This window comes from Denticeps clupeoides, chromosome 7 (genome assembly GCF_900700375.1).
Source record: "Denticeps clupeoides chromosome 7, fDenClu1.1, whole genome shotgun sequence".
Taxonomy (NCBI): Eukaryota; Metazoa; Chordata; class Actinopteri; order Clupeiformes; family Denticipitidae; genus Denticeps; species Denticeps clupeoides.
The window spans coordinates 10,548,324-10,567,111 of NC_041713.1; the positions used below are offsets into that span (position 1 = coordinate 10,548,324).

Here is an 18,788-nt window from a genome sequence, read left to right on the forward strand (position 1 = left end):
GTTGCCAGTTCGAATACCGAACCGCCAAGGTGCCACTGAGGTGTGGGGACTGAGCAAAGCTCGCACTGCCCCCCCGGCCCCACACGCGGCCCCCTGTCCGCCTGACATGGCTACCCACTGCATACGAAGGGTGATGGGTTAAAAGCAGAGGACACATTTCACAACATTATCTGCATAAACATAATCCTGCATAAATGCTTTGAGAGTGTGCAGATGGTTTGGGATGCCAGAGAAATGATGCTGTTGCCATGTTTGTATTCGGCCGGAGTGGTGCTGATGCCAGAAGCGATGCCACTGTGGTGATGACTGAAGTGTGAATTCATAACCGGTTAGAGCCAATTGGCCCTCTTAATAGTCACTGCACAAGTGACCCTGCAGGCTGTAGCAAAGCCACACATATTCTCCTGAGATGCATCACAACCAGTCCAGTATATTTGAAAGTACTTTTTATAGGCTGGGCATGCAGTTATGCAGCCAGAGGAGACAGGCGCGCTGGATGTTATTACTGGCTGCTGTAAAAGGTACATTTGTCAGCATGTCACCCCATCTGCTTCCCCAGAATTCATCTGGATCCTTGTCTGTTTTTGGTGCTGTAGCGGAGGAGACAGCACCGCATCTCACCGCAATGCTCCGAGTGTATCATTAGCTCGAATTAGCTAAACCGGGTGGTTAAGAAATGCTGACTCATAAGTTTGATTCCCATTTTTATGTGCCCCGGGGGAGCTGACCACATGATTAGTGCATTAATTCATTCACACAGTAGCTCGACACAACCTGGCCAACCTGTACTATAGTGCCAGTTAATTCATGTAATAAATATAATATCATGTCACTAAGTCATGTTTTAAAGCCAGTTACAGTTAAAGTACAGTTACAAGTAAAAGATTATGCTTTGAATATGTGATTAAAATTAAAAAGTAAAACACTAAAATTATTCAGCATGTGATAGGCCTATCATGTAAATAATTGCCATCAAAAATTGTATTAAATCTTTTTTTCGTTATTCAACTTATTCAATAGCCTACACGCTTGCATTAAGCCCTGGCAAATGCAGTATGAATAAACATGCAATGCAATGATATAATTGAACAAATAAGTACATAATAAGTCTATTTCTATTTGCCTTTATGGTGGTGTGCATGCTTCAGCAGCAGCCCGTTTCCGGGATGGAAGTGCGGCTGCAGTTTTCTTCCCAAGTTCAACAAGTGGGTTGTTGGACTTGCAGACTCAACTTTCCACTCATGCAGTTAAAAACATTATAAAGTAAAAAATAACAGAGACTAAATTATTACAGTTTTGTTCATAGAGATGAATAGAATTGAATTCTTACAGTGAGGCAGAAATAATCGTGATCAGGCGTTAGAATAGCAACTGGCCTGGTGTGCAATACTTTCCATTCCTGAGTTTTACTCTCTGCAGTCTTTTGGCGAGGTTGTAGGCACTTTTTCAGATTGTCCCTACGAGTTGGCAGCTGCTGCCAAAAAGTTCTAAACAACAGCGATTTTGAGAATTTATGGATCTTACACGGCTTGGACGCCGAGCAAAGTGGGCTCTTTAAGTGTCTCAAGTGGATTTCAGTAGAACTCATGTAATCCTTTCGCCAACATTTTTGCTACGTTTTGCAATCATTTTCATGCAAGGGGACTGTTGAGCATTTTATCTGAAAAAAAAACAACGAATGTGAGCCACGTCCCCCCACCCCACAACCACCCTTAGATAATGTGACCCGGAGTGAAATGGAAGCCGATGTGGAATCAAATTTATGAGGCAAAATCACCGTTCTTCTGTGACCAATTGACTTTTTTTTTTTTTTTTAAGGGGGGGATCGAGAAGTCGGACACCAGCCCGGCCGTATCCCGTGTACTACACCTCCCTGATTTATGGAGCTTTAAAACCGGCGTATGACCCTGCTAAATCACACGGCCGTGACAATTGGCAAGGTCTGCGGGGGACGTGATAAGAGCGTGTGCGCGCCAGGACGCTCCGCAGCCCGCCTCTTAAGTTTTAGCTGGCCCGAGTCAAGCCCTTATTGAGTCTGAACTGCGGCTGTGCACATCTGGGCGGGGCCTGGCTCTGACACATCTGGTTTTAAGGCCCGGCGGGCGGGCAGAACGTGGCTGAGGCTGCAGATTACATGGGCTTGTGGAGCTTAGCCTGAGATAGTCAGCGCTAAATGAAGTTCTCAGGCTCTGGGTAAACCACTGCACAGGGTGGAGGAGTGGCTAACGATACCGAAAAAGGGGTCTTGAAAGGAGTTGGGAAGGGGTCAGTAGTGATGCTGAACTGGCACACAGAGAAACAGAGCTTTTGGTTTACTCTCCGTTCATTTACTTCATACATACTCTGCTGTAAATCACCTAGTATCAGCACCAGTAATACTGCAATCCTAGATTATAATTTACCAACATCACAGAAACTGGATTACTATTTTCATACATCAAACATTCCGCTGCCTTTAAGGTTAACAATCTTTCCCTATGCCAGATAGGGGGGCACTGAGCATAGTTGTCATGATGGCTGAACATGGCGAAGGAAGGAGGACGCATATGCACAACGTCACAAGATGGGATTTATTATATTTACATTTACAGCATTTATCAGATGCCCTTATCCAGAGCGACTTACAATCAGTAGTTAAAGGGACAGTCCCCCCTGGAGTAACTTAGGGTTAAGTGTTTTGCTCAGGGACACAATGGTAGTACATTGGATTTGAACCTGGGTCTTCTGGTTCATATATGAGTGTGTTACCCACTAGGCTACTACCACCTTATTACATGAAGCACACAACAAACAACATGTGAAAACAATCAGGAGTCATAGTAACACAAGACAAACACAAAACCATGGACCCGGACTATCCCCTTTTGGTCCAGAGCCTGACAGTACCCCCTTCCAAGGCATGACTCCCGGTGTGCCACCCAAAAGAGTCCACGAAGGGGGGGAGGAAGAGGTTTTGAGCGAGTGGAGGCTGGTCCTGTGCCAATAAAAGCACGGACCATCCGTGGGGGACCAGCACCCTATTAGCCTATTAGCAGCACCAATACATACTACAGGGTCTTTCTGCAGAAAAGAAGATAGAGTTGTAACCTGATGACATTATCGCACACAACCGATCACACACAAGATCAACAGATTTACATTTACATTCTTATCCAGAGCGACCTGCTCAGGGACACAATGATAGTAATGGACCTGAACCTGTGACTTTGTGAGCTTCTGGTATGTAGGCGAGTGTGTTACCCGCTGGCCTACTGCCACCCATTTTTGGTTTCTGAAGTGCTTAAAAAACAGAGCAAAAAGCTACTTGTGTATGTTCTATGTCCAGTGTGTGAAGTAGTGGTGGCCTAGTGAGTAAGGAAGCGGACCCCTAATCAGAAGGTCGCCAAGGTTACAGTGAGGTGCCTTTTGGTGACATTTTCTGTGTGGATGTGGTTAAAAGCTTTCATTCCATCACAGGACTATGGCAACTGTGTGTGTGAGTGAAACACAATGAGAAGATTCAGTCACTCTTATCCAGCTGCTATTTCCATGCTTGAACACATGCCCAAGCGCTGTGTTAAGTGGTACTTTAGCTGTCTGAACTGACTCTGTGTGTGTATGTGTGTATGCTTGCCTCGGCTCTAGCTCTATAATGAGAACACAGGAGCAGAAAAATGTGATGAATCATGGTTACCTTATTTATTAGACTTTTACGTCTCCTTTAGTCATCAGAATAAACACATTTTCCCCAAATGGTTGTAATTAGTGTTACTGATTATTATTTCCAAACAGCCAAAATGGGATTCATTAAGAACCAACGTAGATTTATGAGCAACACTTCGGACTCATGTATTCACATTCATTCATAGTTTTGCGATGAAAAAAACACTTCACTCTTTATAACGAATGATATTCAAATGCAAATACTTGATGTCAGGTATAGATGTTCATGCCACAAGAATAATCTATTATTCTATTATTCTTATATAACCCATTACATGCTCAGATGTATGTAATGGGTTAGCGTTTTTTATTATGGTATTATGGGTTAGCTGTATTTCAGGATTAACACAAGGAAATCAGATAGTGCTCCTTCAGTCCATCCCTCTTTCACTCGTTCAATCTTTTTTTCCCCTTTGGCTGCATATTTGTATCATCAAGTATCACAGGAAATTTTTTTTTGCTGGGGACCTTTCATCTTCTCCTTCTTGACATACATTCATACAACAACAAGGTAGGAGCGGGAAAGGACCTTGTTTTTAAGCAAGGAAGCGGTTTGGTCTTTACTATCCATTCTCGGTACTTTGCTCAGTGAAAGCGCTAGAACGAGATTTGATGAATCACGCTCTTAATTTCTCCCAACAGAGATGAGTTTGACCACAGGCACATGTGCCAGCTCCTTTCCTTTTTTTTTACATTTTTTTCCTAATTAGTTTTTATGAGCCGGCCAGCCCCATGTCGTTTGAGTTAATTAGGGATGTGGCGACTCAAAGAGATCTGTGTGGAAATTGATTGTGGATTTTGGCTCGGTATTTTTTTTCCCCCCTTCCTGTTTTAAAGCAACAGGGATGTATCCGGCCTGCGCGAGGAATAATGCCGTCGTCAGTGCCAGCTCAGGTCCTTTGTGAGGTGGAGCTATTTCCTCCCCCATGAAGCATGTGTCTGACTTCTGGACGCAGACCTCGTCTTCCCCGCTTTCCAGTGTTTTTTCCTGCGCTTCAGAAAAATTCAACAAGGAAGCATGTTTATTGAACAAATAAGGGTATTGGCATGACATGTGGAATAATACAGAAAATAAAACCCATCGAATTCGTTGTTCTGCAGATGGTGCATTAAGACATGCTGTACACAGTTATGTTTCAGAAATATGTTTCATATATGCTGATACAGAAGAACCTGCTCAAAATTTTGTAGCCTTGGCTTTTTTTTTCTCCTGCCGCGTGTTCTGCTGAGCAATTTTTCCAATTCCCTTTGTATTGACTGCAGTATTTCTGTTTTTTGACACAGCGAAGTCACATGACAGTTGTCAGATAATCACATTGGGGGAATGACATTATATTGAAATGATAAAAAGGTCTATTTATGTTTCAAAACCCAGTGCAAATATTGCTTACTGTAAATTTGCTGAGCACGGGGTTCCAATTGAGAGTCAATTTATTACATCAGTCACAGTCAAAAAGTTCAGCATCAAGGCGCACAACCCTCTCAGCTGATCTCTCACAGCGGCCAAATGTCCATGGAGTGACTGGGAGTACTTTTTATTGCAATGTTTTGGACATCATGAGAAAAAAATTACCTTCACTGAACAAAACAGCAAAGCTATCTGAAATCAGGAAGGGCTTTATCTGTGCTCAGTGGGACTAGGGCTAGCGGTTCCATCTGGTTTAGTTGAAAAGACCGCTTGTGATTCTAGGTGATTTATCACTTCTCTTTCCATAGACTTGGGGTGTTCTACATAAGATTGCTGCAGAAGAAGCCATTCTCCATTTAAATGCTCTCCTAGAAGTGAATTTAGCTAACATCTAGGTGGAAAGACTCCTGTTCGTGAGATGGAGTAGCCTAACAAATCATATTAGGAGACATTTTTTATGCAGGCCATTTCACAGGCACTTGAGGACTTCCATAAAAAGAAGTACTGGTCAGTTTTTATTCTTTCTGGGTGAATCTAGATGGTGTGATCTGTACAGGCCGCTTCAAACTGAACCCCCCACCACACGACCCCCACTGACTCCCCACGAAGGCCCTCATGCGTCTAAGGTGGCTTTTATACGTGATGTTAGAGGGAACCCCCCTGTCTGGCCAGCTCCGGACACATTCCTCCTGCTCCGTCTGCAAATGTCTGGTGTTTTCCCGACCAGATTCTGCACTCTAGCAACACCTGTTACGAGGCAATCAATATCAGGCCTGGAGGTTTGCACACACACACACTCACACACTGGGCAGACAGACAAAATATGATACAAATTGGAGAGGTAGGACTACATTAGTCTAAACTCAGACTATATTGACTCCAAGGTCTCCATTTTTTAAACTCTATCCCCCTCGGGGTGATGACTTCCCCACCCTGAGGTCCGAGAAGCTCAAGGGGGTCTTTTTCTCTCATTCTAAGTGTCCGCTCAGCTGTTGGTGTGTCATTCCATTGCAGAGTTGCTGTTAAGGTGTCCTGTGTAGGCTTCAGCACTAATCAGAACATAGGATCCAGACCACACTGATAAAAAAAGATTATGCTCCCGGTTGTGAATAGGCCCAAAATGTCTCTCCGACTGGTGGACCCGAGGGTTCCACAAGATTCCCAATGTCCTGCTCTTGGCTGCTTGGTTGTGAGAGTTATTATTATTATCATCAGCTAAATAACATGTAGTACACATTAAGTGAGTGATACGATACAAAACCAATTGAACTGTGTGTTTTGTGAGGCACGGAGGTGGGTCACCGAAAACAATTGCATGGAAGTGAACTCGTATACAGGAAGCGCTGGCTGTAAAAACCATGTAGACTGGGTATTGTTGGTCAGACTGACAGATCATCCAGGGGCACCCTGCTGTGGAGCTTCTATTGTGGCGTGCATCCTTCAGGGGAGTGGTTCGAGGGCACAGACAGACAGAAATCTTCTGCTTCAAAAATGTACTTTGATTTTGTACCCCCTTTTTCCATTTTTCTCGTATTTTCAGTATGAAAAAAACTAATAAAAAATATTAAAATTAACAAAACAAAAGTATTGTTTTTATTATTATTAAATTAAATAAAAATAACAGTATAATCAAATTAAAAGAAATAGAAAGGGAAAATGTCATCATAGGCCTTACTTGTATATTTTTGGATTTTCTTCATTTTTTTCATGTTACTCGTGTTTATGTAGTTAATTTAAATATATTTGCATGAAATTGTTGACATACATGGATTTAGTTTAGTCCTCACCTCCTGGCCCTTATAAGTCATCTGCTGGTTGTCTGAAATGTATCATAATACCTCATTCGTACCTCACTGGACTGCAATAATCTCTCTGTGCCAGCATTATCTCACCTAAAACGAACAACCCAGGGTAATCCAGTGCTTACCACAGGAGGATGGGTTAATTTTTTTTTATCCTGGTTCCTCTCAATGTTTCCTCCCTTCTGTGGCAAACTGTCAATTTTGACTTGTTCATTAGAGGCCTTGAGCACTGCTCCAATGTAAGGCCCTTTGTGTCAATGTACATTGTAAAAAGCACACTGTACACAACATAGAGAATAGTCCAAGTCTGCATCAATTATGAAATTAATTTTTGCAGCGCTTATAAATAATGATTGATGGATAAATGTTTTAGCATTTTGTGCCCATCTAACTTGTATTGCTGTCTATCTTTTTATTGTCTATCTGTTTATTACTCTACAAATAAAGCTTGAATCCCATCTTCTACCTGTATGCTCGGGGTGCCTATGCTTGACCCTTTTTGTGCTTTTGGCGCCCTTTGTTGTAACATTTTTAAGCATTTAGTGGCTCAGCCGTTGGCATTTCTCACACCATCATTAAGAGGATCTATTATTCTGCTGTCATTCAAGCCATGACACAAAGTGCCACAGTGTCCCAAAATGCCCCGGACCGCTTTGAAACGGCAGCACATTTGCTGGTGCCCTGAAATCCCATGTTTCAGGTTTCTAATTTAAAGAACAGGGTTCAAACAGAAATTGGTGTCAGAAGGTGTATGTTGAACGTCTCTGAGCTTTAACCACATGATCTCATGCAGTGTTCACCTGCAGCGATGGTGGTGGGTTTGACTTGTTATGTAGGAGAATAGACGATTATATCAGACCTCTGGAATGTGTGATGGTGGAGATTATTTTTTATTTTATTTATTTTTTTGGAGCACCGTGGAATGCATCATACTGTGAACCCCTTCTCACCCTCCTGCTCACCCTCCTTGCCAAAGAACTGGACCCATTTTTCCACAGTTTGCTTGGTGACACCTCCTGGTAACTATGACAACCTGCATCAATTGACCCATTTAGAAGGGGGGGTTCTGGAGGACACTGGAGCATGTGAATTTGAATCGGGCAAATGGAGCATGAATGGAACATTCAGTGCTTTTATTGGGACACAGCATGATCGGCATGTACTTATCCATTTATTTAGCTGGCTTACAGAATATTACAGCAACACTGTAATACTACAGTAACACTGATACAGTAAGTTGTTAATTACTTTCCCTAAAGAAATTAAGTGTAAAGAGAACAAACGCTTGACTAAGTGGCGTTATTGTTAAGGATATTGTTAAATCATGGATAGGCTAGGCTTTAATAGGTTAAACCAGGTCACGGCTTTGGAAAGCAGCAGGCACCCTGAGCTGTGGAATCAGGTCACTCCTGTAAACACTTTTGCCAGGTTTTTATACCAACCAGTGAATCCGATGGCCGAACTGTTCTAAACACTGTTTTGAACCAGGTGTCATGGCTCTTCAGGTCAGAATGGGGAAATCCATTTATTTTTGTTGAGTTTTCCACATTGTAGGCAGACATTATGATGTTTTTGAGGGGTGGGAACCATACAGGCTGGAAGGAGCCAAACAAAACATGACTATAGTCTTTCATGTGATATGTGATACTATGAGTTTCACATTAATTAAAAGTCCCTTAGGACACACACACAATTTGTATCATCGAAATTATCAAAATGTAATGAACTAATTTTGTAATTTAATGAGCTAATTTGACATTTTTAGGTTTGGAAAACCTAGTCTATGAACAATGAAGGGCCATATATTCATATAGCTAATATCCAATCACAATTAATTCTGTGATTTGACATGTTTCTGACTGGTTCTGTCCTACTTTCTTGAATGGAAACATATATATTGCACTACAGTGTTGAATTTATGTGGTGTCTTCTTCCACAGAGGTTTTGGTTAAGGTTCAACTCTTTGACAACAGCGACCTCTCTCCTCTGGCCGACGCTGACGTGCAGGTGTTTGGGAACCAGTCTGTCCTGGCAGCCAGCAGGGCAGGCAACGATGGGGTGGTGACTGTCACATTCCTGTACCGCCCCGGCACCTGGGTCATCGTGAGCGCGTCCAAAAGAGGCTTCGTCACAAATTCTGCACCCTGGCATGCCAGCCGAATCCCCTGTAAGTATTTTGGGGTGTTTTTTACACTATTGAATATTCCGACTTAAAATATCTGATTTGGATTTACTTTGTTTTTTTCAGTTCAAACAAACCACACACAAATAGTTCTAATAAATCTAAATAATAATAACAATAAATATATTATTCCAGATGTTTGTACTTTTTGGGTAAAATATTTCTTACTGCTCACCTACAACACTTTAAATGCTACAGGTTCCTGTGTTTTATTCTGTTTAAGCAACAACTTATCATGAGATATCAGAACCTGTCACACTTGATTATTTCACCATAATACAACAGCACATGTGTTTTGTCAGCTTGCCTTATCCAATCAGATCTTGGGATGAATTGTAGTATTTATAGTTTCTGTGCAGCAAATGTGGAGCAGAAACCATTAACCCTGCAAGGAACCTGTCAACAGCTAAGAGACAGCTGTAAAGGTCCTCGCCCTTGTCCTCTTGCTCTCATACACCCACTCAAAACGTCGCTCATGGATTAATCTTAGACCTATCGTCTAGGATAAGGCTTAATCCACGAACAGGAACTTGACCCTAAGTTCAAGATCACTGAAGCTTTTAAAAGTTGGTGATTGACATGTGGCCCATCCTTCCCTCTTCTAGGCTCGGCTCAGCTAAAAAGTTTTATTATGGATTACACAGGTCATGGGGAGGTCACATGAAGATGTCCCATAAAAGTATGTGCGATATGGGCACAGACCTAAGTTATGATGTTATATGAGGTTTCTGTGTGGTATTACCCATTCCTTAAATCTTTGGTACTACATTTGTACCCTGTCACTAATTTAGCTGTAGCGCTAACTCTGGCGTAAACAGCTAGATGCCACTTAGCTGCTTTTTTTTCTGGGGGGGGGGCATCCCCACATTTAGAAGCAGGAAAACAAATGGAGCCCCAGACAAATGCCACTGCCCAGCCCATCAGCTGCTTGTTATGCAACCTGGCATGATGGATCGATAGCATCTCCAGCACGACACTGGTCCATTCGTGCGGTCTGGTGAGAGGATTACACGGACGCCGAGCTCCCTGGATGCTCTGCCTGTCCGATCAAATTAGGAAAGAAAATTGCAATTGCACAGATATTTTGGCCTGATCATCTATGGATCTGTGGATTTGCTCTTTTCCTTGTGATGGCTGAGGTCATGGTCACTTCTCAGTGAACCTCTGGCTTTGATTCTGTGTTCTGGCGCCAACGCAGAAACACGCAACACTATTTTGAGCCTGTTTTGTTCCAGGGAACAGCTGCTGATTCGGCCGTGCATTCCCTCATGCTCGATAGCTTCTCCGAGACCCCAGGGCTTTTAAAAACGCTTGTAACTCTAAAACCATTCATTAGTGGTGATCTACCCAGCTCTTTCCCATTCCTATAGTGTGGGCATGGCTGTCACTGCTTTCCTGGTTCAATGACACCAAAGTTTAAGTGCTTTTTTGGCAATTCCTTCTAATTTGTGAGTTGACAGATATCAAGAGTAAGTTATATTTATGAGACGTTTTGTTAATCCAGTTGACACTCTTGTCCATTTTGACTCCCATTCACTTCCCATGCAGTGCAACAACATTACCACAGTTAAATTGGACTTTGTTGTGATTGGCTTGTAGAGATAAGAACTCTTCAGTCATCACTCGGCTCTTATTTACCTTGCTTTACTGTGTTAAGTCAGCATGGCAATGCATCTAAAGCAGTACAACTATGTCAGAAGAATCAGCTATTTGTCTGACAGATATTTGAATAACCATAGAAACATTTTATCTGTTATTAAATCAAGTCAGTCTATTTTTGTATATTTTTGTGGGTTTTTGTGTCAGCCTAGTAGCAGAAATGCATTTGGTGTTTTTCATTTTTTTGTAATTGTGACAGAATTGACAGTTTTAGGCATAGTTAGTGCAAGTAGAATAAAGGATAAAGTGGATATACTGGAAAATACACTTATACTCAGGGGTGCACATAACTGGTACGCAGTTACGCATGCGCGACAAAAATTAGGAATGCGTAGTGACAATTGTGTCACCACGCGCCTTTGCGTACTTGACCATCACGTTTTCAACACCACTATCTCATTTAATCTTACACGTTGCTTGTCACCAACTAAATGTCCAAAAAACAACAGACATTAAGCAGCTTCTTTGGCGTTTCGCCACCAGCTAAGAAACGCCAACCGGAGCCAGAGCCGAAGAAAAGATTTTTTTCGGAAAAGTGGCTCCAAGATGTGCAGTGGCTGGAAGCTAACAGTGAGCGCACTGAAATGTGGTGCAAGATTTGCCGCTCGCATCCACATATAGCAGACAAATCAGGTGCGTTTTACAGGGGCTCAAAGAATTTTAACCATCCTTTATTTGAGAAACATGAAAAGAGCAAGGAGCATGTGAATGTGGCGCAAGTCATTGCTAATAAACAAGCTAGCCGAGAAGAAATGTCCAGTCGCCCGCTTAATAGATGGCGAGACAAGCTAAATGAAGAACAGCAGCAAGCTCTGTCTAATATTTTTCTCCTCGCTTTCCATAAAGCTAAACACGCACGTCCCATGTCTTCATATTCTGAGGATATTCCTTTACTGAAGCGGCTAGGAGTAAATGTCGGAGTTGCATATCATTCACGTGAAGGGGGCACACGAATCGTGCAGAGCATCGCTCACACCATCAGCGGGGAGTTACGAGCCAAATTGCAGTCTGCCGAATTTTGGGGGCTGCTTTTTGATGGATCTGAGGACATCACAAAAACTGAGCAGGAAATCGTTTACATTGTGTCTGTGTCCAGCAACGGAGAATTTACGTCGGACTTTCTTGGACTGATTGAACTGGGTACTGATCGAACCGCGCAGGCCATAACAGACGGACTTGTGAGACTTTTCCAGAACGCAGGCTTGAATGACTGGGCAACAAAGTTGGTCGCTGTGTGCACAGACGGGGCTGCTGTCAACGTCGGTATGTACAACGGCGTTGTGCCAAAACTCCGGCAACTTGCTGCAGTTAGAGAATCCCTTGTGCACATTCTGTGCACGGCACACACACTGGAGAATTGCTTAAAATCAGCTGATCGCAACGTTCCTTACTGTGAGACATTTAATTGCTCCGTGGTCAAGCTGCTGCAGTTTTATTTGCAAAAAGGTGGAGCAAAAAAAATAGCTGCCCTGAAGAAGCTGTGTGAAGAAAATGGGATCCCCTTTGTGAAGCTGGGTAAGTTTCATAATATCAGGTGGTCTGCATGGAGGCATGAAACACTGTTAAAAATATCAAGACTATTGCCAGCCATTAAAATGCAACTGGCTACGAGTGATAACAGTGACTTGCAGCATATCTGTACAGAGCGTTTTCAATGCTTTCTGTCAAACATGCTTGACATTGGCAACATTTTACAGACCACATCCATTAGGTTTCAGAAGGAAAAGCTGATTATTGGAGAATGTAAGGATGAACTCATGGTGGCCATTGGACAGTTCACCCTTCTGCTTGATAGTGAGGGCCACTACAGAGCACACACTGTTTCTAATGCTGATGCTGACAGAGACAAGACAAACTTACTCAGGGGGTTAATTGAAGAGTTTGAAATCAGATATGACTCCCTCAAGTCATGTGATCATTTCTTAGTATTTGATCCTTCAACATGGCCTCAGGAAAAGCAAGACCTCCACATTTTTGGAAACATAACTGTTTGCAGCATTCTCAAGAAATATGAGGCCATCTTGCATCTTGACAAAGACACCACTGTGACAGAATGGATGCGCTTAAAGCAGGCAGGAAAACGCCTGGGAGCCTCTTCTGTGTATGACTTGGTCCAAATAGTGAATACAAGTAACCCAGATGCTTACTCCAACATCAACAAGGTGGTTAAGCTGTCTCTTACACTGCCTTTAAGCAGTGCAGCTTGTGAGAGGGGATTCTCACATCTCAACTTGATAAAAACCAAGTACAGATCTCGTCTGTCACACGCTCATCTCTCAGCCCTGTTGCACATTCACCTGTCAAAGCAGACCACAGAGACATTTGACCCAAAGCCAGCTGTTGACCTGTGGATGGAGACCGTTAATCGGAGGCTCAACCAAGGACAGGCAGGTGCATCTGCAGCATGTTCATCATCTACCATGCAGGAAGCTGAAGCAGAGGTCAGTGGGAGCAATACTGAGGAGGACAGTGAGGAAGACTGCACTTATTAAGACCACGCTATGTATGGGGTGAGTACCAAACACCATTTCCTGGTACTCACCTGAGTAGCTCACTAAAAATATTATGTGCACCCCTGCTTATACTGCTTTATACTCAGCATTTAGTAGAGGTCTGATCTTATGATTTGATTAGATTATGATTCTCAATGCCTCGATTATCGATGCATCCCATAAAATGATGTTTTCAAATACAAGAGTCTCAACAAAGAGTCTCATTTACCCGTGTGGACACTTTGATTTGCTACAACAAGCAGAAAAACTTTCCCCATTCAGTCCACACTGTCACGATTGGGTGCTGCTGGAAACAGAGCTGGCACTGGTCTGCGTGACGGCGGGGCTCCAGCCAAAAACAGGTTTGGGTGTAATTAGGTACAGGGCTGGTGCCCTGTTATAAGGACTTGTTGGGCAGCTGCAACATTTTATGTGGACCCTGTTACTTACCTTATGTCTGTTTTCTATTTCTGGCAATCGCCACACGCCTGCAGATTTGTTTCTGATTGTTCCTTAGTTTTTCCCCAGTTTTGGCCCTCGTGCTGTTTTCCTTCTCAGTATGCCCCGCCTCTGTGCTTCATTCCCCCATCAGCTCGCAGACGTGACACACGCTCACTTGATGCCACAAACTACAAAAAAAAGCCTGGTTCAGATGTCTGTGGTGTCAGGTGACCACAGACTCAACTGCGAACTTTTTTCTGCTCATTGGAACTTGCTGCCGAGCGCAGCATGAAAAAAATATGCATGGTTTCCTAAAATCCCAGTAAGATGATAATGTCAAGTTGTAGATCTCTGGACACTCAGAGACTGATAATATTACCTTTTACCTTTTCCTCCATTCTTGGTTTGTGTGTGTGTTTCGAAGGGACAGACCAAACACGAACCTACCTAGTTTCTACTTGTTGTACATCAGACTCGCCCATGTCTTCATCGTGATGCATCGATTATGTATATAAGATGTACAGTTCAGGGGGGCGCTCGGTGGCGGTGGAAGGAGCACACAGGAAGATAACAGAGTTTGTGGTTACTGTGGTGTACTTGAAGTCATGGGGCAGGTGATCAGTTGGTACCATGGGGTTGCCAAACGTGAGACTGGCAAGGGCAAAACCAAGCAAGGGCAAAACCGAGAGGCGGTTGATGTGTAGCGAGGTCAAGGTGACGAGGTTAAACCAATGATGAACGGGCGTTGAACAAGATGGCCGCCGGACATCTATACACAACACCGACTGCAGACTGCTTCCATGTGCCCACTGGGGTCATGGATAAGTGTCATGTTACTCAGCTAATCACCAGAGCCTTGCATTCCTGTTGGCACCAGTTGGATATGTGCAAAGGGAAACTTATTCAGTTTCATTTTACACTTTCCTGGTCTACCTACATAAGATAAGATCAACCTTTATTAGTCCCACATAATTGGGAAATTGCATTTGTTACGGCAGAAAGTGGATAGAAACAGAAGTAATAGCAGCAAAACCAGAGGTAAATATCAGCAAAAAAATTCATATTTTTACAAATGTACAATTGAGATATAAACATGTGCAATGGGGAAATTAATGTGTAAAATGGGTAAAGTGCAAAGGGTGCACCTGTACAGTTGTTAATTACCGTGATGTATTTGAAGTAGGGCTGCACGATTTGGGGAAAAAGACATATTGCGATTATTGAGATCAATATTGCGATATGCGATTGTGATATGATAAAGGACACCTGCTTGTATATCAATGAAAAGTCGCATACAAATTACTAATAGTGAAATGTTTAATTTCAAAGTGAAACATACAAACTACTTATAACAACTTGAAATGCCCAGTGCTTTCATACAATATTCTACAAAATTAAATAATCACAAAAAACTCTTTACATTACTGTCGAACGACAAACCCTGGTAAGGCTAAACAACTGTTTTGATTATATTTGGTCATTATAAAATCCGGTATTATACTTCTTACGTTTAACCAAAAAGTTTTTTGGAGGCTGACTTGAACACAGGGATGCATAGCTTTGCTAGCTTAGCTAAGGTTAATATTTGTAAACTGAGGTGAATTTCTTTAGGAAACCTTCAAAGTTTGAGAAAAGTTAACTAAACAGCTAAGAACAGTCTAAATAGTTAATGCCTACGTTTAGCCAAAACATTGTTTGGAGGCTGACAAACACAGGAATGCATAGCTTCGCTAGCTTAGCCTAGCTTAGCTAAGGTTAAGACTTATAAAACAGGATTTTATAATGGCCAAATATATTTAAAACAATTGTCCAGCCTTACCTATGTAACCCCGCGGGATCTGGTTTGGATCGTACAGCGGTTTGTACAGCCCCAAGCAGCACAAGAGTGGGGCATTTGCCTATTGCAATATGGCGGCGACGTTGACGTACGATGCAGCTCGTCATGCGGCGTCTACCCATATGTCTATGCGAGTCACAAATCTGAGGTCTCCATTGAACCGAACCGAAAGTCAGGTGACCAAAGAAGTGAGACTTCAGTCAGCTCGCAAACTTTGAGAGAATGAGTGATATGTTGCCTATCCAATCCATGTACTAATCATTTAAATCGCAGCTTTTTGCGTTCATGTAATCGCGCAGACTGAAATCGCGATTACGATTGCGATTATATTAATCATGCAGCACTAATTTGAAGTGTGTGTTTGTTTGTCTGTGTGTGTGTGGTCAACTGTGAGGTCTTTGTGACAGAGGTTGGAATAAAAGACCTTCTGAACCTCTCCTTCCCACATCGTGGGTGCAGCAGCCTGCCACAGAAAGAGCTGCTCAGTGCTGTCAGAGTTTCCTGCATGGGGTAGGAGATGTTGTCCAACAGGGATGACGGCCTAGCCACCATTCTCCTGTCACCACTGGGTCCAGAGGGCATCCTAGAACAAAGCTGGCCCCCACGGATCAGCCTGTTCAGCCTCTTTCTGTCCCCAGTGGAGATGCTGCTGTCCCAGCAGACCACACCGTAAAAGATGGCTAATGCCACTACAGAGTCATAAAAAGTCTTTAGGAGTGGCCCCTGTACTCCAAAAGACCTGAGCCTCTGATGAACTCAAGGTACTTGTAGCAACCAGCCATAAGATCTGAAAAATTTTTGGTCTTTTTACAGCTTTCCAAATGTAGTTTTTTAAGGTAAATGTGTGAAGAGTTAACAGAGATTAGCAGCAGCAAGCATCACCATGACGACTGTGATAATGAAGTGAGAATCCGCTTCTTTCTGCTTCTTTTTATCAAGTCGATCTGTCCCGTTTTGTTTTCCCCACCGAGTGACAGTGAAACAAATAATGTTCAAATAAAGGGTTTCCATTTCCCCTGAACTCGCTGGGTTTTATTTGTCCTTTGAAGGAAGAGTGATTGCTGGGAAAGAGACCGTCCCAGAGGCTTTGTATTCCTCTCAGCACTTTTATAAATGGCGGGAGAATGTCACGCAAGTTGAATCATGAGCCATTTTTTTATTGTTTTTCTCCTTGTCTCTAGCCATCACGTAGAGCTTTTTGCTTTCAGAAATGTAACACCTCGTTCCCTCTGCTTCACCCAGCATCACCACCTCTCTCCATATCCCTCTTTGTCTTTTTTTCTGTTTGCCATTTCATCCCTTTGTTGTCTCTCACTCCTCTGTTCTTTCACCCTTTCATCTTCATTTGTCTGTAGTAGTTGGAGGCCAGACGGCGGCTTTTGGCCCATTGTGACAATAATGTTTGTGGGTGTAACGGGCCTTGCCCAACAAACCCATTCCCAATGTCCCCACAGAGAAGAATATGGAATGCTAAAAAGATCCTCTCCGCGCCACCGTGTCAGGGGTCAGTGGGACATTGTGTGTTGAAACTTTATCTAGTCTAGATGTCGGCTCCATTGCTACACCCGACCAATTATTTAAGTTGGCAACATAGTGTTTGTGCATTTGAGGAATGTTTGTCTGAATGGCCTGGAAAGTTTACAAGAGTTTACCTGCATCCAGCAGCAGTAATCTGATGGACATGAAGGTCAGAGGTGGTGAAAACATTTTACAGGCTTTATTTTAACAGTGCTAATGATACGACATTGGAGCACGGAGCATGCTTGCTAAAAGCTGTTCCGTTTTGTTCTTTTCTTTTACGTAGAGGTATTAAAAACAAAATGCTTTTCCCTTTGATTAATTCAGAACAGACACAGTTTATGTCCTCCTCCAGTGTTCTGAAGCCTCTCATTTAATTACTAACCAGTTAGAACGATATTGAAAAATGGCATTCAGGGTTGTGGAGGAAAAATTACTGCATTATTGTCAGTAGATGCTGTCTAGAATTAGGCCCGCTCAGTATGTTATTTATATAATTGTGCTTACAGGTATCTAATATTAGATACATCATCCTTCTTGCTGCTTGTTGTAAAATGTTTTGTTATTCACAGCATTTATCAGACGAACTTATCCAGAGGGACTTACAATCACTAGGTACAGGGACAGTCCCCCTGGGAACACTCAGGGTTAAGTGTCTTGCTCAGGAACACAATGGTAGTAAGTGGGATTTGAACCTGGGTCTTCTGGTTCATAGGCGAGTGTGTTACCCACTAGGCTACAACCACCCTTGTTATACATGCACGGACAGTGGGATCCACTTTTTCTTTTCTTTTTTTTTCTTAATCAGTAGCACCTTTAATGTGGACAGATGGAAGCTGTGTTTCTCGCAGCATTCTGAGCCGAGTTGCTTAAAGCCCACTTAAACTGGTCCGTACGAGCGCTGATACTGAGCCGATGTTGCTGCTGAGCTGACGCCAATGGTGAAGCAAGTCTGACGCTGATGCCTGAATCACAATGTGTGCTACGGTGCCACTCCTTCTTAGGTTACGACTGAAATGTCAACAAAACCTTGCCGTACGTGGCAAACACCATGCAGCCCTCTTTTGCAACAGTGTGTGTGCTCACCTGTCCACCATGAATAACTTGAAAAGGTTGTGGCTGTGATGGAAACAGAAAAGGCTTTGGAACAGGTTCCTTAGTTCACAGTCATTATGTACATTTTTATAGAGCATCTTGTTGATAGTGAATCCAGATTATGTATTTACGATTTATGATATATTTTTTATTTATTTTAATTGCCATTCAGTTACTGTAGTTTCAACATTTAAATACTGTATACCGCATATTTTCTACTCTAGGTATGTGGTATGGCATGTAAAACCAAACCTGTGTCTATCGTCAGACTGCTGGTTCATTCACACAAAGCTCAGTTTATCTGCTAATGTGCTCATTTTATTTATCCACTCAGGAGGTGTATTATGCAATAAGCATGCAATAATCATATAATTCTCAAGCTCTCTCTCTCTCTCTCTTTCTTTCTGTCTTGTTTAGTGTACGCGTCAGTCAGCCTCTATCTCCTTCCCCAGAAGCCGGCGACGCTTATCCTCTATGATGATGTGGTTCAGCTGCTGCTAGGATCTCCAGGTGAGTCACCTTTTCTGCGCCATCTGCCACTAGAGTGCCGTGACTTATCCTTTCACCCGACACACTCACCACGTTTTGCTGAGGGAAAGCAGTTGCCTTTCATTATGCCCTGAGTCAGCACTAAGAAGAGATGAAGGAGAAC

At 42.8% G+C, this 18,788-nt stretch overlaps 1 protein-coding gene across 1 annotated transcript in view; it reads left to right on the forward strand.

Annotated features, from left to right (window-relative positions):
- The window catches only part of fam171a2a (family with sequence similarity 171 member A2a), a 38,525-nt gene that overhangs the window by 2,631 nt on the left and 17,106 nt on the right, over positions 1 to 18,788 (forward strand). Inside the window, exons 2-3 of the mRNA XM_028987891.1 lie at positions 8,852 to 9,079; positions 18,554 to 18,646. Coding sequence (XP_028843724.1) covers positions 8,852 to 9,079; positions 18,554 to 18,646 — 321 coding nt within the window. The remainder of the gene's footprint in view (positions 1 to 8,851; positions 9,080 to 18,553; positions 18,647 to 18,788) is intronic.